The sequence below is a fragment of the Myxocyprinus asiaticus genome, chromosome 12 (genome assembly GCF_019703515.2).
Source record: "Myxocyprinus asiaticus isolate MX2 ecotype Aquarium Trade chromosome 12, UBuf_Myxa_2, whole genome shotgun sequence".
Taxonomy (NCBI): domain Eukaryota; kingdom Metazoa; phylum Chordata; class Actinopteri; order Cypriniformes; family Catostomidae; genus Myxocyprinus; species Myxocyprinus asiaticus.
In genome coordinates, this window is record NC_059355.1 from 46,231,709 (window position 1) to 46,257,643 (window position 25,935).

A 25,935-nucleotide genomic window follows, 5' to 3' on the forward strand; every position below is an offset into this window, starting at 1 on the left:
TTGGAATAATGTACAGATTTAGCTGTTTCAGAAGGAAATTGGTACTTTAATTCACCAAAGTGGCATTCAGCTGATCACAAAGTATAGTCAGGACATTACTGATGTAAAAAACAGCACCATCACTATTTGAAAAAAGTCATTTTTGATCAAATCTAGACAGGCCCCATTTCCAGCAGCCATCACTCCAACACATTATCCTTGAATAATCATGCTAAATTGCTGATTTGGTACTAGAAAATCACTTGCCATTATATCAAACACAGTTGAAAGCTATTTGGTTTGTTAAATGAAGCTTAACATTGTGTTTGTTTTTGAGTTGCCACAGTATGCAATAGACTGGCTTCTCTTAAGGTCAATATTAGGTCAAAAATGGCAAAAAAGAAACAGCTTTCTCTAGAAACTCATCAGTCAATAATTGTTTTGAGGAATGAAGGCTATACAATGCTTGAAATTGCCAAAAAACGGAAGATTTCATACAAAGGTGTACACTACAGTCTTCAAAGACAAAGGACAACTGGCTCTAACAAGGACAGAAAGAGATGTGGAAGGCCCAGATGTACAACGAAACAAGAGGATAAGTACATCAGAGTCTCTAGTTTGAGAAATAGATGCCTCACATGTCCTCAGCTGACAGCTTCATTGAATTCTACCCGCTCAACACCAGTTTCATGTACAACAGTAAAGAGAAGACTCAGGGGTGCAGGCCTTATGGGAAGAATTGCAAAGAAAAAGCCACTTTTGAAACAGAAAATCAAAAAGAAAAGGTTAGAGTGGGCAAAGAAACACAGACATTGGACAACAGATAATTGGAAAAGAGTGTTATGGATCTTAACCCCATTGAGCTTTTGTGGGATTAGCTAGACTGTAAGGTGTGTGAGAAGTGCCCGACAAGACAGCCACATCTATGACAATTGCTACAGGAAGCGTGGGGTGAAATGTCACCTGAGTATCTGGACAAACTGACAGCTAGAATGCCAAGGATCTGCAAAGCTGTCATTGCTGCATGTGGAGAATTTTTTAATGAGAACTCTTTGAAGTAGTTTAAGAAGTTCTGAACATTTTCTTTTTTTTTCAAATTGTAATAGTAACTTTTCACGTTATTAATGTCCTAACTATATATTATGATCAGCTGAATGCCACTTTGGTGAATAAAAGTACCAATTTCTTTCCATAAGAGCAAAATCTGTACATTATTCCAAACTTTTGGCTGCCAGTGTACATTAAAATAAAAAGTTGTTTATGTTAACATTAGTTCCCCTTCTGTCACTCACTTGACGTTGTGTCAATGTAGTGGCACTAGGGGTCACCCTTGGGAGCCCCAAACACCTCAGATCATTGAGAAAAGGCCAATGAGAATTGGCGAGTAGAATCTGCAAGCCACTCCCCCAGACATACAGGTATAAAAGGAGCTGGCTCGCAACCACTCATTCAGATTTTTGTCTTCCACTACCGGTTCATTCACCTCCCAAGAAGCGTTTGCTGTTGGATATACGGCGCATTCCAGCAGCTTTTCTCTCCTTCTGCACAGATCTGTGCAGATTACGCCCCTGGGCACTTCGACAGTGCTAAGAGAGTTTATATTCCTGCAAAGAGTGTATTTTCTCTATTAGAGCAAACACATTGACGTGAACGTCTTTTTAAAGACACCTCTTTTTCAAGATTCCTTTCCGTCTTTGTGTGATTCCTGGATGCGGTCGCTATCTCTCCGCTTCCGACGGCCATGGGCACTGCCTCACGTGTCTGGGTCGTAATCACACTGAGGCAGCATTCATGGATGGTTCATGTTCTCATTGCAAGAATATGACCATGGCAACGTTGCAGTCACGGCTTTCCTTCTTCCGGGGGAAAGCCACTCTAGCCGCCCCCCCGCGCCGTGCCTTCTACCTCCGGGTACAAGAGCGTAGAGGTGATTTGGGGGCTTCAATGGGTGCGGCTCCGCTGGGTAAATCCCCGTGGACCTCCCATTCCCCAGCATGCTCGTTTGCCCCAGCGAGTTCCGAGAGGAGACCAGCTCACCCCAGGGCCAGCTTAGTGTCCCTTTCGGAGCTCCAGAGTGGGATGAGTGCTCGATCGCTGCATCGGAGAGCGTACTGGCGATGTCAGATGCCGAGGACTCGACTCGGCTGCCACCTTCGGGTCGGCCCGCCCAGTCTGAGGCTGACGGCAAGATGACCGCCATGCTTGCCTAGGCCACCATGTGTGTCGGGTCGGAGTGGAACCTTCCACCCTCCCTTGAGCCCTCGCGGCTAGATGATTGGTTCCTGGGTTCGGGGCGCCGCTCACAGCCACCCCCCCCCCCCGGGTCCCTTTCTTCCTGGAAGTGCACAATGAGCTGACGAGGTCATGGAGGGCACCTTTTTTCTGCCCGAAACCGACCTCCCAGCTTGTCCACTCTCACTACCCTCGATGGCGGGGCGGCCCACGGGTATACAGAGGTCCCTCAGGTGGATAAGGCGGTTGCGGTGCACCTGTGCCCGCAAAGCGCAGCCACCTGGCAGGATCGCCCGGCACTCCCTTCCAAGGCCTGTAGGACGATGTCGTCTCTGACGGCCAAAGCCTACAGCACCACTGGTCAGGCCGCCTCTGCCCTGCGTGCTATGGCCCTCCTTCAAGTACACCAGGCCAAGGCACTAAAGGAACTGCACGTGGGTAGTCCTGATCCTGATGTGATGCAGAAGCTGCACTCGGCAACCGACCTCGCCCTCCGGGTGACGAAGGTCAAAGCACGAGCACTCGGGCAGGCGATTTCCACCCTTGTGGTCCAGGAACACCACCTGTGGCTGAATCTGGTCGAGATGAGGGACACGCACAAGGTTCGCTTTCTCAACGCCCCCATCTCCCAGATCGGCCTATTCGGCGACACCATCGAGGACTTCGCCCAGCAGTTCTCGGCGGTGAGGAAGCAGATGGAGGCTATACAACACATCTTGGCGCACCTCAAGATCCTGTATCCCGTCTGCTCGCCGAGGTCATCCCCCTGCAGCGGTGAAAGCCCAGACGGCTCCGCCTCAGCACGAGCCCAATTCTCAGCCCCAGCGTAGAGCCCCCATACCCTGAAGTGGCGTCAGTTTGCGAATTGGTGTTCTTCCCGAGCTCAGAGATGGGTTAGTGCTTTCCTTCCTGCAGGAGAGGCTGGAAGAACGGCTGTCCCCCTCCACCTTGAAAGTGTTTGTGGTCGCCATAGCGGTACACCATGATACAGTGGACGGTAAGTCCTTAGGGAAGCTGAATCCTCCTAGGCCACACCTGTTCCCCTCATGGGATCTCTCTGTGGTCCTCCTGGGCCTTTGCAGAGCCCCCTTTGAGCCACTAGTCGAGTTGAAAGCCCTCTCCTTGAAGTTGGCCCTCCTGATAGCGCTCACCTCCATCATGAGGGTTGGGGACCTGCAAGCATTCTCTCTGAGCGATACCTGCCTGGAGTTCGGTCCGGGTGACTTTCAAGTAATCCTGAGACCCCGGCCGGGCTATGTGCCCAAGGTTCCCACAACCTCCTTCAGGGATCAGGTGGTGAACCTGCAAGCACTGACCCAGTAGGAGGCAGACCCAGCCCTGTCGTTGCTGTGTCCAGTGCTTACTTTGCGCATCTACTTGGATCGCACACAGAGCTTTAGACGCTCTGAGCAGCTCTTTGTCTGCTTTGGCGGACAGTGGAAAGGGAACGCTGTCTCCAAACAGAGGCTTGCCCACTGGATTGTGGATGCCATTGCTATGGCATACCAGGCCCAGGCCATGCCCGCCCCTTCGGGAATACAAGCACACTCCACAAGGAGTCTGGCATCCTCGTGGGCACTGGCCCATGGCACCTCTCTAGCAGACAACTGCAGGGCAGCGGGCTGGGCGACACACAATACCTTCGTGAGATTTTACAATCTCCGGGTTGAGCCGGTTTCGTCCCATGTTCTGTCAGGTAAGAAAAGGTAAGTTCGGGAATACGGACAGCTGGCCGGGTGTATCACTTGCGTATAGCGCCTTTCCCCTCCAAAGAGGTGAAGATGTGCGCTTCTTTTCCCATGCGAGTTCACGAACCCGTGAACCCTGGATGTCCTTCCTCCCTAGCCCTGTGGCTCGCAAATTCAGCGGTGGAATTCACAGCCGGAACCAGTACGTGTGCTAATATGCCTTTACTGAGGTAGGTGCTCCACAGGTGCAGGTTAATCCGGTAAACACCTGTGATGTATATTCCACAGCACGGTCTCCCTGTCGGCAGACCTGTGTCTCCCTTCGACAGAGCCCTCTCTTTCCTGGTCGCCGTGTTTGTAGAGCTCCTCCCCTTTCAGGCAGGACCTACCACCGCACCTCTTCCATGTGCGGCTCTGAGCCCACATGACGTGCTTGCCACATGTTACCTCCCCGCCGGACAGGATGTGGTCTCCGCGGGGTCTCTTCCACCTGAAAGAATAGGATAGGAAAAGAACACCTTTCCCCAGCGCAAATATATTGAGCATTAAAATGGCCCCAGCCGAATAACTGAATACTCTGTGAAGAGAAAACACAGAGAGAAAAGGCAGCGGCTGGCGCGGCCTGCTCCCATACTAGATACGTCTCTTCACCCCCAGGGATGTGAGGAACTATACAATGTTTTTTGGGGCGTTGGGGGAAGCTATGTGCAGACCGGTGCACCTGCTACTACGCACGCAGCAGCTTGCTAGCACCTGCACCGGCAGTCCACGTAACACGGTCGAGCTAGTTGTGGCATTTCGTATAGGGACCCCTAGTGTCACTACATCGACACAACGTCGAGTGAGTGACAGAAGGGGAACGTCTCGGTTACTGTCGTAACCTCCGTTCCCTGATGGAGGGAACGAGACGTTGTGTCAACCCTGCCACAATCGCTGTACTACCGGCTGAAATGGCCGGGACCCTGTCTCGGCTCCTCAGCACAAAACCTGAATGAGTGGTTGCGAGCCAGCTCCTTTTATACCCGTATGTCTAGGGGAGTGTCATGCAAATTCCACTAGCCAATTCTCATTGGCCTTTTCTCAAAGATGTTTGGGGCTCCCAAGGGGCGACCCCTAGTGTCACTACATCAACACAACATCTCGTTCCCTCCATCAGGGAACGGAGGTTACGACAGTAACCAAGATGTTCATGCACTATGAACTAACAATGAGCAATTGTTTTTTTTTTTTTTTTTTTTTTTTTTTTTTTTAAGTAACTAACATTAAGATTGATAAATGCTGTAAAATATTGTTCATTGTTAGTTCATAATAGCTAATGCAATATCTAATGTTAATGAAAGTGTTACCAACAATTATGTCATCATTACTCACCTTTATGTTGTTCCAAACCTGTCTGACTTTCTGTCTTCCGTGGAACTCAAAAGGAGATGTTAGGGAGAATGTTAGTTTCAGTCTCAGTTCTCTTTTATTTAATGGGAAAAAAAAAAAAGATTCAGTGCCAGTGAATAGTGACAGTGACTAACATTCTGCCAAAAGTCACATTTTGTGTTCTTCAGAAGAGACAAATTCATACAGGCTTGAGGGTGAGTAATGATTTACCGTCTTTCTGCACTGTGTTCTTAATCTCTATTAGGTGTAAATGAGGATAATGGAGGCTTTTCTTCTTTTTTTTTCTTTTTTTTTTCTTCTTAAATGCTTTCTTTTGTTTTTGTCTCTGGACAAGCAACTTTTTTACTTGAACAAACACATGACAATGCTTTATGTCGAGCCCTGTATATATATATTCTTAATTTGTAAATGTAAGAAATTTATGGCAGAACCTTTACTGAATGCCCTTTACTATTTTTATGTATATATTTGCACATTATCAACGGTGTTTAATTTAGTTTTTCATGTTATGTTAATATGGTAACACTTTACAATAAGGTACCATTTTATAACATTAGTTAACTACATAGGTTAACATTAACTAACAATGAACAATACTTTTACAGTATTTATTAATCTTGGTTAATGTTAATTTCAACATTATTAAAAATCAAAAGTAGCATTTGTTAACATTATTTAATGCACTATGAACTAACATGAACTAACAATGAACAACTGTATTTTTATAAACTAATTAACAAAGATTAATAAATGCTGTAAAAGTATTGTTCATTGTTAGTTCATGATCCCTAATGCATTTATTAATGTCTACAAAGGAATCTTACTGTAAAGTGTTACCATTAATTCTGTGAAAAATGTCTGGTCCCCCTTAAATTTTCATCTGCACAGTCTGGCCCTTAAAAGAAAGTAGTCGAAGAGTCCTGTGTTTTTATATTATTTTTATTATTACTTATTTTATTTTATTGTATTATTATTATTGTTCTTTTTAAAGTGCTTTCCCCAGATTTGGGTAAAAAGAAAAATTCTGTTCCAGACATATCAATTTATGTCATTTATTTACCCTGCATCAGCCACAATTTAACACCTTAGTAGACATTTCTTTAACAAACTTGTATGTCAGTCTTTCAGTCCAGGGGGCCTCACAACAAATTCTAAACTGTATTTTTTAAAAGGAAAGGGGCCCAGAGCAATATACAGTCAGGGGTCCCAGATAACCTTGCTACAGCCCTGGTTATCCATCACAAGGAGGCCTAATGACAGCATCCATTCCTGCTTCATCTACATATTTCTAAAAAAAAAACATCTGTAGATTGTGACCTCATAAGAAGTCAACAAAGCCAAAGGCCTTCTAAAAAGCTTCTCTATGATTTTCGGCTTAAACTATTGATAAAAGTGTTTTCGTGAATCACATTCCCCATGCTAAGTTGAACAAACTGCTACAAGAACCATCCCTTCAGTCATTTGTGAATGTATTTTATGTTGTGTTATTTCCTTAGTTGTTTGGAGAGTAAAGTCTTAGTACTGGAGTCACAGCAGAGGACAGAGCTGGAGGACATCAGGGAAGAGAAAGAGAGACTGCATGACCTGGTGAAAAGACAGACAGCTGCAATAACGTCTCTGGAGAGACAGCTGAGAGCAGCCAGCAGTAATAACTCAGCCCTGCAAAGACAACATCAACAGCTCATTAAGTCTGTACACACACTCATTGGCCTGGTGTCTGCAGGGACAGGTAACAATACACACACGTTGAAGAATGCACACGTGAACACGTCTGGACACACTAGATTTCATTAGTTCTTTGATGTAATGTATTGTTTGCATATTATTGTCATCACAAATTGTGGGAAATGTAATAGTACATAAAATTATTCACACAGGTGTAATACATGTATGGCAGAGCTCAGGATAAAATGCCAGTTTTTCATACATGTAAACAACATTTTCAGTAAAAAACTGGCAGCTGTGTTTGCCAGAACTATACCAAAAATAAAAAATACAGTGACAATATTTGGGGCATTACGGAAGTGCCTGTATAGTTCACAACTATTATAATTAAATTATATAATATTAATAAACTAACCTGGAACTACGGAAACCTGCTTTGCACTGTAAAATAAACTGTTAACCACCATAGTAACATACATGGTAAACAAAAGGCCACATGATGGCTTGATGACAATTAACATGTAAAGAAACTACACAGTGTTGCCCATGCAAAGACAAAACACCATTGGGGTTATACATAACACTAAAATACTGCAATAAACATTAACAAAAGAGCATACAATTTAACATAAAACACCCAATGTACATATCCAATATCAAAAATAAGAAGAAACAGGAATATATTAATAAAATACAATCAAATGTGATGGGTCACGCAGAGACATTTGGGAATGCCTGATTGTTTTTCGCCTTAATTTTAATAACAGTTTACCAAACAAAATATTAGGTAATTCATACTTTTTGCATCTTAAAAAAAAAAAAAAAAAAAAAAAAAAACATTATTTTACAGTAAAATAAAAAATAATTACTAAATAATTTTTTTACATATTCCATTATTATTTTTACCTTATATGGTAAGGTAACCATATTAACATTTTTTTTTTTCTGTAGTATTCTTACCTTTTTTTACAGTGTAGTGACAAAAAGAAAGTAGACGATTTAGGACAGACAGGCAGACGGACAGACAGACAGACAGAGAGATAGATAGATAGATAGATAGATAGATAGATAGATAGATAGATAGATAGATAGATAGATTCATTGATCAATGAATGGGGGTTACAATAGCCTGTAAATATGGTGGCAAATTCTTATATGATCTCAAATTTCTGGTTAATTAAAACTGACACTAATGATAAATCGGCAGCCATGATTCATTGAGAGAGAGAGAGAGAGAGAGAGAGAGGATAAACTGCTGATGTCTTTGGCATTGTGCTCTCGAGTCTTGGATGAAGTTCACATGCGTCATAACAGAACATGCTGATAAGCTCTGCCAAATTAAGACTGACTATTTATATGAACTGAAAACATGTCAGGTTATAAATGCCCATGTGGAGGTTTACTCTAAGAACCAAATGTACTGAATTTTTTTAAATAAGCTTTCAGAAGCTTGATGAACAAACATATTCTGTTGGAAGAAAGTGTTTAAATGACTCATCTCAGTTCAGACGACTAAGACTTTTATATTTGAAAAGTTGAAAATATGTAATGAATATCAATCTTATTTTTAGAACCCACAGGGGGAATTCACTAAGAATAAATTGAGCCTGGTAAAAGCGCTGTTTATTTGCACAGGCTGTCTGCGCTGGTTTACCGCCTGATTCTCTAAAGGAATTATGCAGATCAGGCAACAGCGAAAACACGCTCACAGAACCTGCCCTGAATGCAATTTGCACAAACAGTTCCAATCTTGCAGGCCGGTTCTGAGCACTATATAGCAGAGGATACAGCAGACTACTGCAATCTGACACACTGCGCCTGGATTTTACAGCATCACTCCACTACTGTGATCCAGACACCTGAATCATCTCTTTGACATCTTGAAAGTGCACTAGTATACACCGCGCATCTGGATATACTGTATTTCAGGTTATAACGCTCTTCTCTATCATTTGATCATTATTAAAAGAAAGAATACTGCCATAATCGATAGAAAATGCACACAAACATCTCCTTTAAATAAAATTAACTTTCCTCGGGCGGAAAAAGCGCAATGTTTATTGCATCGGACGAACTTTGGGAATGAAGCGCAATCTATAATGACCCTTTACTGTACATAGAGAAGAGGCATGTTTGTGCAGCAAGATCCTCAAGATGGATTGCACTTACTAGATTGTGGGTGGTAAGTGAATAAGATGCAGAATTTTGCACTGAAAGTGCTACAGATTTTTTCAGCGCAAAAATCTGTTTCTTTCACCAACCATTCCCAGTCCAACTTGATGAAGTGCTTTATGCGCTGGTTTAGTGCTACGTCATTCATATGTATGTCATTGTAATTTTTTTCAATGCAAACACACCTCTTATATATGTAAATGAGGCTTATTATAGAATTTGCCTTATTCACAAAAGCGCTATTTGCCTTCCGCATTAACGTTTGTTAATGTTTGTGTATATTTTCTGTTGATTACAGCAGCAGTAATTAATCAAATGATGATAAAATGATAGAGCGTTATAACTGAACACACTGTAAGTCCAGGCACATAGTGTAGTCAAGCACACTTTTGGCATTTTAAAGAGCTGATCCAGTTGTCTAGATCACAGTGGTGTGCATGCAAATAAACAATGCTATAAGTGGCCACAGTTCAATCTTGAAGAATTCCCCCTTGTAGGTTTGGATGTTTTTTATTTTTATTTTATTTTTTTATTTTTTTCGATTCAAACCAGCATTCTCACAATAGCAACACAGCTCAACCTGTCTGAAGCACATGTACGAATCACTACAGCTCTTAGACATATTTGAGTGTTTTTTAATCTTTGCTTGGCTGATTATGTTGCTTATCTTGCAGTTATATATCAATTTTGAACCCCAAACCCCAAAGCCTCTATATTTCTCCCTTACAGGGTTCTTGCCAAATGAGCAGCAGTTCCGAGACTGTGCAGAGGCCTATAAATTCGGTCACAACACCAATGGAGTCTACCACATTTACATCGGTTACATGATGGAACCAACTAAGGTGTGGGATGTGTTCTTTCTCAAGTATGGGGAATAAGAGTTTAATCTTGGGTGTGATATACAGCGTGAAAAAGATTTGAGAGTAAAAGAAAGGGGAACAGAGAGACTCTGAGATGTATTTTATTGTTCTGATAGGTCTTCTGTGATATGGAGACAAGTGGAGGTGGATGGATGTTATTCCAACGAAGAGTCAATGGCAGTGTGAACTTTCAGAGAGGATGGAAAGACTATAAACTGGTGAGCGCTCTGCTCATACAAACTAAAAACTGGATAAACACACACACACACATACCCAACGCTTTGCAGAGCAAGTCACAATGACAATAGAAAATTTTTAAAGGTGCATTTTTTCCACTCACAAACATTTCACACCTAAATAAGTTAATAGAACTTCAGAAAAATGCTTTAAATTATGTACCCCCTCTATTCGCACTTACATTTTCCTGCAGACAATGTGAAAATTCTTATTAGAATCAGAGATTTATTACCAAGTAGGGGTGTAACGGTACACAGAAGTCACAGTTCGGTACGTACCTCGGTTTTGGGGTCACGGTTCGATACGAGTTCGGACAACAGGAAAAAGTAACAAATCCCAAATGCTAGGTTTCTTTTCATTTATTTTGAACAGACAGTAGTGCAAATTACAGTTTGTTCCACCTAGCGGCATTTAGTCCCCCCTGAGGTAGTTGGTACAGTACAGCCTCCTTTAGTGTATTAAGTACTAAGCAGTAAACAGAATGCACTCTTTCATAGGCCATATTTTTTTGTAGGGCTGATAAAATACAAAAGGTATTTGGTCACAATCAGCTACATAACTGAAAAGCATCTCTTTTGTTATAAAAGTACAAAATAAATAGAATATTGAAAAATTAAACTTGTGCATTAGGAGGAGTGTTACAATTTGTTCCACTTAAACTATATGTTGTTTGTTGTATATATGCCGATTGTCTGGGTAATGACTTTGGCCCTGTCTGCTCTCACACCTAGAGGCTAGTTAAAAGCTGCAGGGATAAGTTTTAGCACTCCTGTCATCTTTTTCTGCCTAGCTCCGGTGATTGGCACATCTGGGTGATGTCGTCTGATATGTGTTAGCATGTTGGACGTATTTCCACTCACATACCGTACAGCTGCTTTACAACGCCAACACGCCGTCATCGTCCAATCTACCACTCGCTCTCCACTGCTGCCATAGTTCACTGGGAACCCGAAACTTTCCCACACTGCTGATTTAAAACAAGTAGGTGGGTCTTCGAGCTCTTGCGTGTTATCTGAACTAATCATTCTTGCTTTGGGTTGTTGCGTAGATGGTGTCTTCTTCTTCTGCTCTTTTTCCTGTTGTGGCAGTTAACAAAAAGCATTGCATTACTGTGCGCCCCCTTCTGGATTCGTGTGTGGATCGCCTATGTCTGACTCGGATGTATTCTTCGTCTGACTGCATGCACCGAACCATGACGTCCGTACCGTGACGGTTCGGGACGAATACATGGACCGTTACACCCCTATTACCAAGTATGCTCACATACATACACAAGGGATTTGTCTATGGTGAAGAAGCTTCCAGTACACACAGATACATGACAGCGAGACACATAATATAGTAAAAATTAAGGAGTGACTATTTGCACCCCGGTGTAAATAGCATTTGCCACACAGTGCAACTATTTGCACTCCAATAGTCTGGTGAAACCACAGGAATATAAGACAAACTAGACAATAGGTGTCGCTGCAGTGGCGTGGGGCGTAAAGACGGTGTGAATGTGTAGTGTTGTCCTAGCGACCTCGGTTAGAATCCGCATTTGTCACATTCTTTTTCCCATCCGATTTCCTGTTTCCACTCTATATATTTCCTTTAATACTACTTAAAAATAATAGAATAAAATTAATATAAATGTTGATTTCATCGCAGTGATTTGGTCACAGTGAATGTCGGGCAGTGCAGAGAAGAGTTTGATCCCGGGGCGGGGTCTGTTTTTTTTTGTCTTTTAATCAGAAGACCCACTCGCTTAACAGTGAAAAAGAAAACCAATGCAAATAACAATAAATCCAAAAGGGGGGATTAATTCAGGGCAGCGTTCAGTATAACGGCAATGGCCAACACAGAAACAGCTTGTCAGCTGGGCTCTCTCTCCCTCACACTCTGAGGACTCGCCCTTTTATTTCCCTGTCTCTCACTGTGAACACAGAAACAAGCAATTACCAGCAATTCATCTTAGGTGAGAACCCTTACCGCTTACTCTCTTCCAGACGAACGCTCGACCATGCCCTCGCCTCCACATACCCCCACCGCCCGACTCAGGCCGGGGAACTGTCCGGACTGCCGACCCCCCCTCCCCCCCTTTCTGGCGAGGAAGTCCTCGGACAGCCATCTGCACCCCCGGCCTGTGGACCACCTCGAACTAAATGGCTGGAGTGCCAGATACCAACGGGTGATCTGGGCGTTGGCATCTTTTATGCGGTGGAGCCACTGGAGCGGGGCATGGTCCAAACAGAGGGTGAATGCTCGTCCCAACAAATAGTAGCAGAGAGCGAGGACTGCCCACTTGGTGCTGTACTTAGTCTCTCTCATAGAGAGCTTCCGACTAATGTACCACCTGGTGACAGTACAGCACCAAGCCCCCTGTCCGATGCATCCATCTACAAAACAAAAGGGAGAGAAAAGTCAGGGGAATGCAGAAGCGGCCTGCCACAAAGTGCAGCTTTTACCCGCGTGTATGCTTGTTGGCACGGCTTCGTCTATGGACCGGATCTGGAGCTCCCTTTCTAGTGAGATCAGTCAGAGGGCTGGTGACGTCCAAATAATTAGGCACAAACCTTCGATAATAGCCAGCCAGCCCCAGGAACTGTCTCACCTCCTTCTTGGTCTTGGTTCTCTGGCAGGTCGCAATCACCGCGGTTTTATCAATTTTGGGCTGCATCTGCCCGTGTCCCAAGTGGAACCCCGGATACCATACCTCCACCCGCCCAATTGCGCACTTCTTCGGGTTTTCCATGAGCCCCACTTGTCGCAGCGACCTCAGAATGGCCCTCAGATGCTGCATGTGCCACTGCCAATGAATCATTACTGTAAATAATGATGTCATCCAAATAGGCATACGCAGCATGTGGTCTGAGGACCCTGTCCATAAGATGCTGAAATGTAGCCGGTGCCCCAAACAAACTGAATGGAAGAGTTACAAATTGGTGTAAACTAAACGGTGTGGAGAAGGCCATTTTTTCACGGGACATCGGCATTAAGGGGATCTGCCAATATCCCTTTGTTAAATCCAGTGTAGAATAAAAGTGAGCCGTTCCCAACTGATCAAGCAGTTTGTCAAAATGAGGTACTGTACTGGAAATGCATTACATTTCGACACCGCGTTGACTTTCCTATAATCCACACAGAACCGGACCGAGCCATCGCTCTTAGGCACCAGAACCACCGGGCTGGCCCAATCACTGTGGGATTCTTCTATTACCCCCAAATCGATCATGACCTTTAATTCTTCCCAGTAGGGACTACTACGTACCACTACCCTGATGGTTGTCTCAATGTGGTGTTCTATGAGATTAGTGCGGCCGGGGAGATGCAATAAAACATCTGAAAAATCCTTTTGCAACCTGGCAACCTCTGTACATTGTGACGGTGAGAGGTGGTCTCCACAAGGGACTGGGGTGAACTGATTGGCTTTTAGATTCACCTCCGGTCCAAGCTCTTCCCTCTCCAGAACTACCATTGCCAAGGATACGGGGACCACCACTCTCCATGGTTTTAGTAAGTTGAGGAGGTAAATCTGATGTGCCCGCCCCTATCTGTACACACTACCTCATAGTCGACTTCCCCAACTCGCCGTGTTACCTCAAAGGGCCCTTGCCACTTCACTTCTCGAGTAATATAGAGCTCAATGTAGGCAGCAATACAAGTATTTTATCTCCCTGTGCAAACTCCCATAGCCAAGTTCCCCTGTTATACAGCTGGGACTGTAGCAAATACTCCTGTGATAGTTGCCCCAGTGTGTGGAGTTTTGCTCTTAGGTCAAGAACGTATTTAATTTCATTTTTGCTCTGTGAAGGTCCCTCCTCCCAATTTTTCTTCATGACGTCTAACACACCATGGGGCTTACACCCATATAACAACTCAAACAGAGAAAACTACGTGGAGGCTTGTAGGACCTCTCACACTGCAAATAACAGGGGTTCGAGCCACTTATCCCAGTTCCAAGCATCTTCATGCACAAACTTATGAATCATATTCTTTAAGGTCTTATTAATCGTTTGACCAAGCCGTCCATTTGCGGATGGTACACGCTTGTCAATATACCCAATAATTCATACAGCTCACGTACTGTACGTGACATAAAGTCAGTGCCCAGATCAGTTAGGATTTCTTTTGGAATTCCCACTCGGGAGATGATTCTGAAGAGCGCTTCTGCAACACTACGTGCGGAGATGTTGCGCAGAGGCACTGCTTCTGGATATCACGTTACGTAATCCACCAGGAATAATGCAAAGCGATGCCCGCATGCTGTCCGTTCTAATGGCCCAATGAGGTCCATGCCAGTTCATTGGAAAGGGACTTCAATCAACAGGAGGGTGCACAATAGTGCTTTTGGAGTGGCTAGCGGATTCACCAGCTGGCATTCACGGCATGCCGCACACCACCGGTGAACCAAGCATTGATGAACGAAGGTTTAATTACAAGCTGAATCCACCAAGGCTTGGTATGTACCCCCCTTGACACTCACCAGTATCTAGCACGTCCCGGCTCGATCGGGGGCGGTCTGTGGTGTGTCGGGAACCCGTATCAAGGCCCCCACCTCCATTACTGGGCACAGATCCCGGACATGACATGGCTCCCCTCAACTTCAGCAGACTGGCCCAAGCCTCCCGCCCACACCTGTGGCAGCAGGTTCCCTCACCTGGGATGAGACCAGGGAGCCAGTTTCGGGGGAATGTTCTACTGTTTCTGGGGAAATGGAACAGGGTGGAGGGGGGAGAGCTGGGGATGAGACAACAGGGGGGAAAGGTCCTGGGGCACGCCGGCCCCTGGATACGCAACCAGATGGTCTTCCACCAGGTGAACTGCTATGTCCAGCGACGGCAGGCATCACAGAGCTGCTGAGCAATGACAAATGGGCGGCCGACCTCACTCAGCCTCAAGGAGTAGAAGTGCTGGCGGTGTTCTTCTGGGCTGTAGCTGACCCGTTACAGGATGGATTTCTTCAACAACTTATAGTCCAGGAGGTCGGTGACCGGACGTTTTATGCCACGATCTGGGCTTCCCTGGTCATCAGCGGCAGCAGATGTACCGCCCATTGCTCCTGCGGCCATCTCAGGGCTTTGGCCATGCTCAAAGAGCTCGAGGTAGTCCTCCGGATTATCTTGAGGCCCCATCTTTGTGAGCAACACATGAGGGCTTACTGCTGCAGGGAAAGGGTGCTGGCCGCCCCCTCTTGGGGTACTAGGCTCCGCAGCACATGCCGGTCATCCTCCTGGGTCTGAATGAGCGCCTCAAAATGCTGTTGCTGCTCCATACGTAGGTCCAGGAGGGCCTGGTGTTAGGCCTGGTGGATGCTGGCCAGGGACATGAAGACACTCTCCAGTGGCAACGACTCCATGGCAGAGTATCCTCTTCCTCATTTTCCCGGCTTTCGGCACCAGTGTAACAAGTTCAAAGGAATGAGGAAGTGGGAGACGATGATTTTCGAACTCAAACCTTGTCTTTTAATCATAAGACACACTCGATTAACAGCGAAAAAGAAAACCAATGCAAATAACAATAAATCCAAAAGGGGGAATTAAATCAGGGCAGCGTTCAGTATAACGGCTACGGCCAACACACAAACAGATTGTCAGCTGGGCTTTCTCTCCCTCACACTCTGAGAACTTGCCCTTTAATTTCCCCCATCTCTCACTACAAACACAGAAACAAGCAATTACCAGCAATTCATCTCAGGTGAGAACCCTTACTGCTTATTCTCGTCCAGACAAATGCTCGACCATGCCCTCGCCTCCACAGGGTGCAAATAATATCTGCCACTATTTGCACTGGGGTGTAAATAGCGTATACAATTTGCACCAGGGTGGAAATAGCATCTGCCTTAAATATGTCTGTCAATACAACATGTTCATTTTATGTAATTTATTTATGAAAAAAAAAATGTTAAAGAAATGTACACAATTAATCATGCCCCAGACCCGTTCTTTAATTCCGTAATAAGGAATTTTCCTACTATAAGAACAATTCAAGCTTGATGTACCACCTTGATGTTTTTTACGAATATGTGGCAGTAGGGGGCTGTCAGCACAACTCCAGCTGTACAGGCAACACGACACTTCAAGCCAACAAGTGCAGGCAGCACAGCCTTCAACAGATGACGTGTTCTTGCACTAAAAGACAGCTGGACCAAACACAACATAATGCTGGTGTCTCGAGATGCATTTTTCAACATTTCAAACTACATTTAACTTGGCACAGCAAACAATCTAGTGCTCATGACTAGAGATGCTGAAAACTAGTGAGACGCAACACAACCAAAGCGAGATCCCTCAAAAACATCCATATGGCATATGAGTACATAGACCAACAATTAAAAATAGTGCAGACTTAGGCCAATAATATGGCAATGTCCAATGATATTGGAAGAAAACATACACTATTTTCACTTTTAAAGACACTTTTTGTATTTTTTAAATGCTTTGCTTGTCTGCTGCCACAATATACATATAGTATCGAATGTACTGTATATGATGTAATGAATTTGAATTGTCTGCATTACAACCCCAATTCTAAAACAGTTGGGACAGTATGAAAAATGCTAATAAAAACAAAAAGGAGTGATTTGTAAATTATATTCACCCTTTGCTATATTGAAAGTACTACAACTACAAATGATATGATGTTTTTTCTTCTGAATTTCATTGTTTTTTAAAAAATATACAGTAATTTCAAATCAGTTGATTGCAACATGCTCCAAAAAGTTGAGACAGGGGCAATTTAAGACTATTAACAAGCTGATGAGTTGAAATAACAAAGCAATGTGAAACAGGAGATGTTAAACAGGTGAGGCAATCATGTCATAGTACTGTATACTCTATAAGGAGACTCCAAAAACAGCCTAATCCTTCAAGAGCAAGGATCGTTCAAGACTTGTCAATTTGCCAAGAGATGCATCAGCAAATAATCCAGCACTTTAAGAACAATGTTCCCCAAAGACAAATTGGAAGGATTTTGGACATTTCACCCTTTACAGTGCACAATATACAGCAGTTAAAAGATTCAAGGAATCTGGTGCATAAAGGGCAAGACAAAAACCACTTCTGAATGCATGTGATCTCTGATCCCTCAGACATCACTGTCTTACAAAACATAATTCATCTGTAATGGATATCATGAACATGGGCTTGGGATTACTTTAGTAAACCTTTGTTAGTCAACACCATTCGCCGCTGCATACACAGATGCAAGACTTTACTATGCAAAGCAGAAGCCCTACATCAACGCTGTCCAGAAGCACTGCCAACTTCTTTGGGCTCGGTCTCATCTTAGATGGAAAGTAGAATAGTGGAACTGTGTTTTTTTGGTCAGAAGAGTCCACATTTCAAAAAGTTTTTGAAAAACACCACCGTCGTGTTATCCGGGCCAAAGAAGAAAAGGACCATCCAAGCTGTTATTAGCATCAGATCCAAAAGCCAGTGTCTATATGGGCCAGGGGTGTGTCAGTGCCCATGGCATGGGTTACTTGCACATCTGTGAGAACACCATGAATGCAGACAGATATGTAAAAATTTTGGAGCAACATATACTGCCATCAAGCACCGTCTTTTACAGGGACGTGCCTGCATTTTCCAGCACATACTGCCTGGATTTCAAGTGCATGGCTGTGTGAGCAGAAAGTGAGGGTGCTAGACTGGCCTGCCTGCAGACCTGACCTATCTCCAAAAGAGAATGTACGGCGCATTATTTAGCGCACCATATGGCAACAAAGACCCCGTACAATTGTGCAGCTAAAGACTTACATAATGGATGAATGGGGGGAAATTCCACTTTCTAAACTTAACAAACTTGTGACTTCAGTGCCCAAATGCTTAATAAGTGTTTTTAGAACAAATGGTGATGTTTCACAGTGGAAAACACTCGAATGTCCCAACTTTTTTGGAGCGTGTTGCAATCATCTGATTTGAAATTACTGTATGTAAATAAAAAAATAAAATAAAAAAAATGAAATTCACAGGTTAAAACATCATATAATGTGTAGTTGTAGTGCTTTCGATATAGTAAAGGGTGAATATAATTTACAAATCACTCATTTTTGTTTTTATTAGCATTTTTCATAATGTCCCAACTTTTTCGGAATTGGGGTTGTATAATATTTATTATATATTATTGTATTTATTGTATCATTATTTATATTGTTAAATACTGAATTATCTTTATTTGGGGGCCTTTCTTAGTAAATAATGAAATGCGATTAGTTGTGATTTAATTGTGATTAATTAATTGGCACATCATGTAATTAATTTGATTAAACATTTTAATCGATTGACAGCCCTAGTTTCTATTCATACAGGGATTTGGTGATCCTAGTGGAGAGCACTGGTTGGGTAATGAGGCTGTTCACCTGATCACCAGTCAAGCCCAGTACTCCCTCCGAGTAGAACTAAAGGACTGGGAAAATAAGGACACTTATGCACTCTATGACAAATTCCAGCTTGCCAGTGAAAAACAGCAGTACAGGTATCATTTTGTCAATTTGCTTTGACATGACATGTGGATTTTGACTTGTTAAATTGTTTGAGAGACTTTTAGATAACTATGAAAAACAATTACTGTGAACCTGGTTTTCTCTATCTTCAGACTCTCAGTAGGGGGCTATAGTGGAACAGCCGGACAGCTAAGTAGCTTAGCATCAAACGGCACAGGCTTCAGCACTCGCGACTCTGACAACGATAAGTGCGTTTGCAAGTGTGCCCTCATGATGACCGGAGGTGAGCTATGTAGAATTTTCACATTTCAACTTCTCTGAAAACACACAAAAGTTTAAGATACTTTGATGTGCTTAGGGCAGCTATTGTACTGTACTCACCCTCATGTGATTCGAAACCCACTTTCTTTCTTCCGTAAAACACAAAAGGTGTTATTTTTTCGGAATGTCCTAGCCCCCCTTTTCCATTCAAGGATGAATGGTGACCGGGACTCTTGAGATCCAGAAATTACAAAAAATCCATACATTCCATCTTGTGTGCTATATTCAACATTTTCAGAAGCCGTATGAGCTTTTGTATGAGGAACACAACAAAATTCAAAAAGTTATTCACTGAAAATGTTCCTCTCTGACATGGCTCTCAAATCTCATTTATGTTTATGTACATTCAAATATGGCACGTCAAGATGCATAATGAAAGATTTCGACTTATGACATTGAACGCTTTTGGTTCGTTTTGGATAATATCTCATAAACCAGGGGTTCTCAACGGGGGCGTTCAAACGATTCCAAGGGGTGCTAAGAGCAAATTAGTAGAGAGGGGGGTGTTAGGTAACAAATGGGGGGCGTCATATTAATCAAATCGATGGTCAAGTTCCTCTTTGCATAAAAACTTTTATCTAGACTTGGAATATACAAGTTCTCCATGTTGGTGCGCATTTGTACCATGGTTCATCTGACTCTGAGGTCTAGCAACGCATCTGAAGTGTATGGTTTAGCAGCGTCAAATAGACAGGCGAAGTCACAACCTCCACTAATGCACCTGCATGGCTCTTTGGTTGGATATGGCTCAATGTACAGAGCAGAGCAGGGGCAATTTTACTTTGACAACAATCTGGAATGTCATATTTAATTTTTTTTATATACTATTCCTTTAAAATAGATAATCAATTCCTCATGTGCTCTCTGAAGTTCGAACAAAGGAATAGTTCACCCAAAAATGAAAATTCCCTCATCATTTACTCCATCCCAGATATGTATTTACATTTACATTTATTCATTTAGCAGATGCTTTTATCCAAAGCGACTTACAAATGAGAAGAACAACAGTTCATCATCAGTTTTTGTTTCATCCAAAACAAAAAACAAAAGGGGCAACAATATAATAAGTGCTGTAATACAAGTCTCACATAGCTTAGAGCAGTACACATAGCAAGGAAAGTGTATGACTTTTCTTTCTTTTGCAGAACAAAAATGAAGATTTTTAGATGAACATCTCAGCTCTGTAGGTCGATACAATGCAACTGAATGTTGACCAAAACTTTAAAGTTCCAAAAAGCACATAAAGGCAGCATAAAAGTAATCAATACGACTCTTGTGGTTAAATCCATGTCTTCTAAAGCGATTCAGTTGGTTTTTGGATGAGAAAAGACATAATATAACTCCTTTTTCACTATAAATCTTGACATCAGCAGGGTCCTTGGTGATCATGATTTCAAGCTTGATTACACTTCCCAGTGCCGTCAAGCATTCTGAGCATGTGTCAAGAACTAGGAAGTACAATCGAGCTCGAATTCATGATCGTTCCTAGAGACTGCAATATTAAGATGTACAGTGAAAAAGGGGTTATATTCTGGTCTGTTCTCACCCCAAATTGATTAGATTGCTTCAGAAGACATGGATTAAACCACTGGAGTCGTTAGAATTGCATTTATGCTGATTTTATGTGCTTTTTGGAGTTTAAAATTTTGTATTGGATAGAATTATGTTTATCTTAAGGGTATAGCTAATTGATGTCACACATATTAGATGTGTTAGGTAATTAAACTGTTAGTAAAGTTAATTGTACAGGTGTGCAGCTCTTTCAACTCATGCAGAGAGATTTTTTTTTTAATTTCTTTATTAAAATAAAGAAATGAATAAAAACATTTGTAATGGCTTATCTTGCAATATTTTTTTTTCTCATTATATTTTCATCAACAGTATATTTTAATTAAAACATTTTGATTATTGTCACAATGCATCCTTTTCGTCTTGTCTTCGTTATCACTGACAAAAAAAAAAAAAAAAACCTTCACCAACAAATATTTTCATCAACAATTTTGTTGATGAGATTAACACTGAATAGAATAGGCCTACATTAGAATGATGATTTTTTATCTTGGAATATAAATATTCCTACCAAATCAGTTGGATCACTTGACATAAAATACTTGTTACGTAAAGACTAATCTGATTCTGTCACATTTCTTCACTTTTTTCCTGGATCTGAAGATGACACCGTCATCCACAAACCCAATCCATCTGATCCTCTACTGATCGAAGAAATCTAAACTTCACTGCACAATTATGAAAAACACATCAAGAGTTCCCCCTATCCTCACTCAACAGCCACTATCCAAACAATTTACTCGATTGGCTGCACATGACTGCAGATCCCACACCTAAGTCCAAGATAAATAGCTTATTAATAGTGCGCATTGCGATTAATTTTGAAAGTTCCTGGAGTTAATTATCATCACAATGGCTGCAGACCTTCAAACACCCTTTATGTTTACATTTCAAATCATAATAAAAAAATCCATAGATGGATACATCGGTCTGCGTTTTCCAAACTAAACATGCATTGAAGAAGGCGACAGTGATTTAATCAGGGTTATATCGACAGCACCCTCTCAGAAGAGGGAAAGTCTGGTTTCTATTGAAGAATCACAGTTTGCTTTGACAGGTCTTGCAGAGACATCTCGAGCACAGTAGGAATACATGCCCTTTCAAACACTTACAGTCTGTAGACAGAAAAAGAAAATCTGATGAAATAGAGGGACAAGAAAATGGTTGGGTATAGATGTTTGATTGTTTTGCGGAGATGTGTGTTTCAGTTCAGTTGACCTCCACATTTTTTAGCCTTATAGAAATCTTCTTTCTTCTTTTCCACCCACGCTAAGGAGTGTATTGGGTGATGAGTTCTCCAGTGGGTGCGATCAGTAGCGAGGCTCTTGGTCCCAAGAGACACTGAGGGCTTTAAGGTCCTTGATGAAAGTCCGGCGCCAGGTCAGTCGTGGTCAGCCTCTACCGTGCCGGCCTCCAGGTGGAACCCATAGAAACACCTTCTTGGGGATGTGGCTATCGTCCATGCGGATAACATGTCCAGCTAGTCGTAGGAGATGGCGTGCAAAGATCATACTGAGGCTTGGCAGCTTGCTTCGTCGTAGGACCACCTCGTTGGTAATGTGGTCAAGGTATCGAATATGCACTCATCTTGAAGTCAAGGGCCATCAGGAATAAGAAGGATGACAAGATGCACCCCTGCCTAACGCCGGTCTCGATGGCGAAGAACTCAGTGTGGCCCGTGTCCATCTAAACGCAGCAGCTGGAATGGTGATACAGGGACTGGAAGGCTGTGATGAACTTCCTCGGGATGCCGTACAGATGCAGGATGTTCCACAAGGATTCTCGATGGATGCTGTCGAAGGTCTTTTTAAAGTTGATGAAATTGATTGAGAGGGACCACTTGTCCTCCACACATTGTCTCAGTGATTTTTCTCAATGTGAAAATTTGATCGTAGCATGACCGCCCTCGCCGGAATCTTGCCTGTTCTTCTCGTAGGCGCTGGTTGGCAGCTACTTGTATTCAGCGTAGAAGAATTGCACAGAAGACTTTACCTGGTACCAAGAGCAGGGTGATGCCTCGCCAGTTCGTGCATTCTGTAGCATTCCCCTTCTTCGGCAACTTGACAATGACACCTTTCTGCCAGTCTTTGGGGATGGTTTGCACTTGCCAACACACATTGAACAGATTCGTTAGTTTGATCATTATTGTTAGGCCACTGTGTTTCAGGAGCTCCGCCTGGATTTCGTCCAAGCCAGCGGCCTTGTTTGACTTTTGAATTTTGATGGCCATTCGAACTTCTTGTGCCATGATGTCACCATCTTCCACCTGCAGCTCTTCTTGTGCTCCTTCTTGTCCACTGTGCATCCTGTTCTTCCTTGGTGAGGAGCATGTTGCCATTCTTGTTCTTGATTTGAATGGACGAGGTCTTCCGGGTACCCAAGATGTCCTTGACAATCCAGTATAAGGCACGGATGTAATTTTGATCAGTAGCTTCTTTGGCTTCTCTGCTCTTCTTCTCCATCCAGTCTTTCTTATCGTACTTGCAACTCCATTTTACGGCCCGATCACTGCCATGTCGTCGGGATTCTTGGACTTATGCTGGAAGAAGGTATTTATGATGCAGAGGTCGTTGTACTCGCAGAAGGAGACTAACCATTCCCCATTATCCGACAGTTGTTCCAAAGATGTGAAAGTGCCAATGATCTCTTCAAAGCCTTGCTGTTCATGGAAGAACTGGGCGTTTATGTCCCTGATGACGAGCTTGAGGTCGTGTTTCAGCGTCTCGTCTATCACAGCTTGCAGCACGTCATAGAATTCATCCTTTTCGGCTTCGCCTGCTTTTTCAGTTGGGGCGTAAACCTGGATGACAGTTGTCCGAACGTGGGCTGATACAAAACAGGCTGTGATGATTCGATCGTTGATTGGCTTCCATCCAACTAGGGCATGTACTGCTTCTTCTCCGAGGGCCAACCCGACCCTGAGGATGTCCTCGTTACCAGAGTACAGAATCTTTTCTTTCCATCACTGGTCATCTCCCCATTTCCCTTCCATCGGACTTCACTGACACCCAGCAGGTCCAGTCGATATCGATCGAATTCCTTGAGTAGCTGCTTCAGGCGGCCACTTTGGTGAAGCGTACGAACATTCCAGATTCCAATCTGGGTAATCTTTCTTGCAGTGAATGTCGTATCCATCATCATGTGTTGGACACCACAATTAGTTTCCTCCACCGCCGTCATATTACACAAATCTGAATTCCTGCTTTCAGTTGCATTCAATGTATTTTCTCTTGTCGTTTCCATAGCAGGCTGGCCTTTTTTTATGGGGACGGGTTGCTAGCCCGACGCCCAACCCTCCTCCTTTCACATCCGGGCTTGGGACTGGCAACGTGCAGATGTTAGGTTAAAATGTACATGAACAAGGGAAAGAGTGCATTTTAGGTGCTGTGTCAAGTCAGTATTTCTTCAAGTTTTTAAAGATCTTAATCACCTTTCAACTTTTTTCTAGAAGTGCAAATAAACTATTTTCTTTGCTAATATGAGGTCATGGAAACACAATTATAACACTATTACATTATATATTTACACTGGCAGCCAAAAGGTTGGAATAATGTACAGATTTTGCTGTTTCAGAAGGTAATTGGTACTTTAATTCACCAAAGTGGCATTCAGCTGATCACAAAGTATAGTCAGGACATTACTGATGTAAAAAACAGCTCCATCACTATTTGAAAAATGTCATTTTCGATCAAATCTAGACAGGCCCCATTTCCAGCAGCCATCATTCCAACACCTTATCCATGAGTAATCATACTAAATTGCTAATTTGGTACTAGAAAATCACTTGCCATTATATCAAACACAGTTGAAAGCTATTTGGTTAGTTAAATGAAACTTAACATTGTCTTTATGTTTGTTTTTGAGTTGCCACAGGATGCAATAGACTGGCATGTCTAATGTCAATATTAGGTCAAAAATGGCAGAAACAGCTTTCTCTAGAAACTCGTCAGTCAATCATTGTTTTGAGGAATGAAGGCTATATAATCCTTGAAATTGCCAAAAAACGGAAGATTTCATACAAAGGTGTACACTACAGTCTTCAAAGACAAAGGACAACTGGCTCTAACAAGCACAGAAAGAGATGTGGATGGCCAGATGTACAACTAAACAAGAGGATAAGTACATCAGAGTCTCTAGTTTGAGAAATAGATCCCTCACATGTCCTCAGCTGACAGCTTCATTGAATTCTACCAGCTCAACACGAGTTTCATGTACAACAGTAAAGAGAAGACTCAGAGGTACAGGCCTTATGGGAAGAATTGCCACTTTTGAAACAGAAAAACAAAAAGAAAATGTTAGAGTGGGCAAAGAAACACAGACACTGGACAACAGATAATTGGAAAAGACTGTTATGGATCTTAACCCCATTGAGCTTTTGTGGGATCAGCTAGACTGTAAGGTGCGTGAGAAGTGCCCGACAAGACAGTCACATCTATGGCAAGTGCTACAGGGAGCTTTGGGTGAAATGTCACCTGAGTATCTGGACAAACTGACAGCTAGAATGCCAAGGATCTGCAAAGCTGTCATTGCTGCACGTGAATGAATTTTTGATGAGAACACTTTGAAGTAGTTTAAGAAGTTCTGAACATTGTTTTCAAATTGTAATAGTAATTTTTCATGTTATTAATTTACTGACTATACATTGTGATCAGCTGAATGTCACTTTGGTGAATCAAAGTACCAATTTCTTTCCATAAGCAAAGAATCTGTACATTATTCCAGACTTTTGGCCGCCAGTGTACAGGTGCATCTCAATAAATTAGAATGTCATGGAAAAGTTCATTTATTTCAGTAATTCAACTCAAATTGTGAAACTCGTGTATTAAATAAATTCAATGCACACAGACTGAAGTAGTTTAAGTCTTTGGTTCTTTTAATTGTGATGATTTTGGCTCACATTTAACAAAAACCCACCAATTCACTATCTCAAAAAATTAGAATATGGTGACATGCCAATCAGCTAATCAACTCAAAACACCTGCAAAGGTTTCCTGAGCCTTCAAAATGGTCTCTCAGTTTGGTTCACTAGGCTACACAATCATGGGGAAGACTGCTGATCTGACAGTTGTCCAGAAGACAATCATTGACACCCTTCACAAGGAGGGTAAGCCACAAACATTCATTGCCAAAGAAGCTGGCTGTTCACAGAGTGCTGTATCCAAGCATGTTAACAGAAAGTTGAGTGGAAGGAAAAAGTGTGGAAGAAAAAGATGCACAACCAACCGAGAGAACCGCAGCCTTATGATTGTCAAGCAAAATCGATTCAAGAATTTGGGTGAACTTCACAAGGAATGGACTGAGGCTGGGGTCAAGGCATCAAGAGCCACCACACACAGACATGTCAAGGAATTTGGCTACAGTTGTCGTATTCCTCTTGTTAAGCCACTCCTGAACCACA

The 25,935-nt window shown here is 42.7% G+C and overlaps 1 protein-coding gene across 3 annotated transcripts in view; it reads left to right on the plus strand.

The window, feature by feature from the left end:
- The window catches only part of LOC127449485 (angiopoietin-4-like), a 69,554-nt gene that overhangs the window by 36,891 nt on the left and 6,728 nt on the right, over positions 1-25,935 (plus strand). For 2 of the 3 annotated variants that reach the window (XM_051712952.1, XM_051712953.1), the window contains 5 exons: positions 6,785-7,017; positions 9,855-9,967; positions 10,102-10,203; positions 18,513-18,679; positions 18,800-18,930. In XM_051712952.1, the coding sequence (XP_051568912.1) occupies positions 6,785-7,017; positions 9,855-9,967; positions 10,102-10,203; positions 18,513-18,679; positions 18,800-18,930 (746 nt within the window). Of the gene's footprint in view, positions 1-6,784; positions 7,018-9,854; positions 9,968-10,101; positions 10,204-18,512; positions 18,680-18,799; positions 18,931-21,140; positions 25,281-25,935 lie in introns of those variants that run through there. The other variant, XM_051712954.1, reaches the window with a different exon arrangement.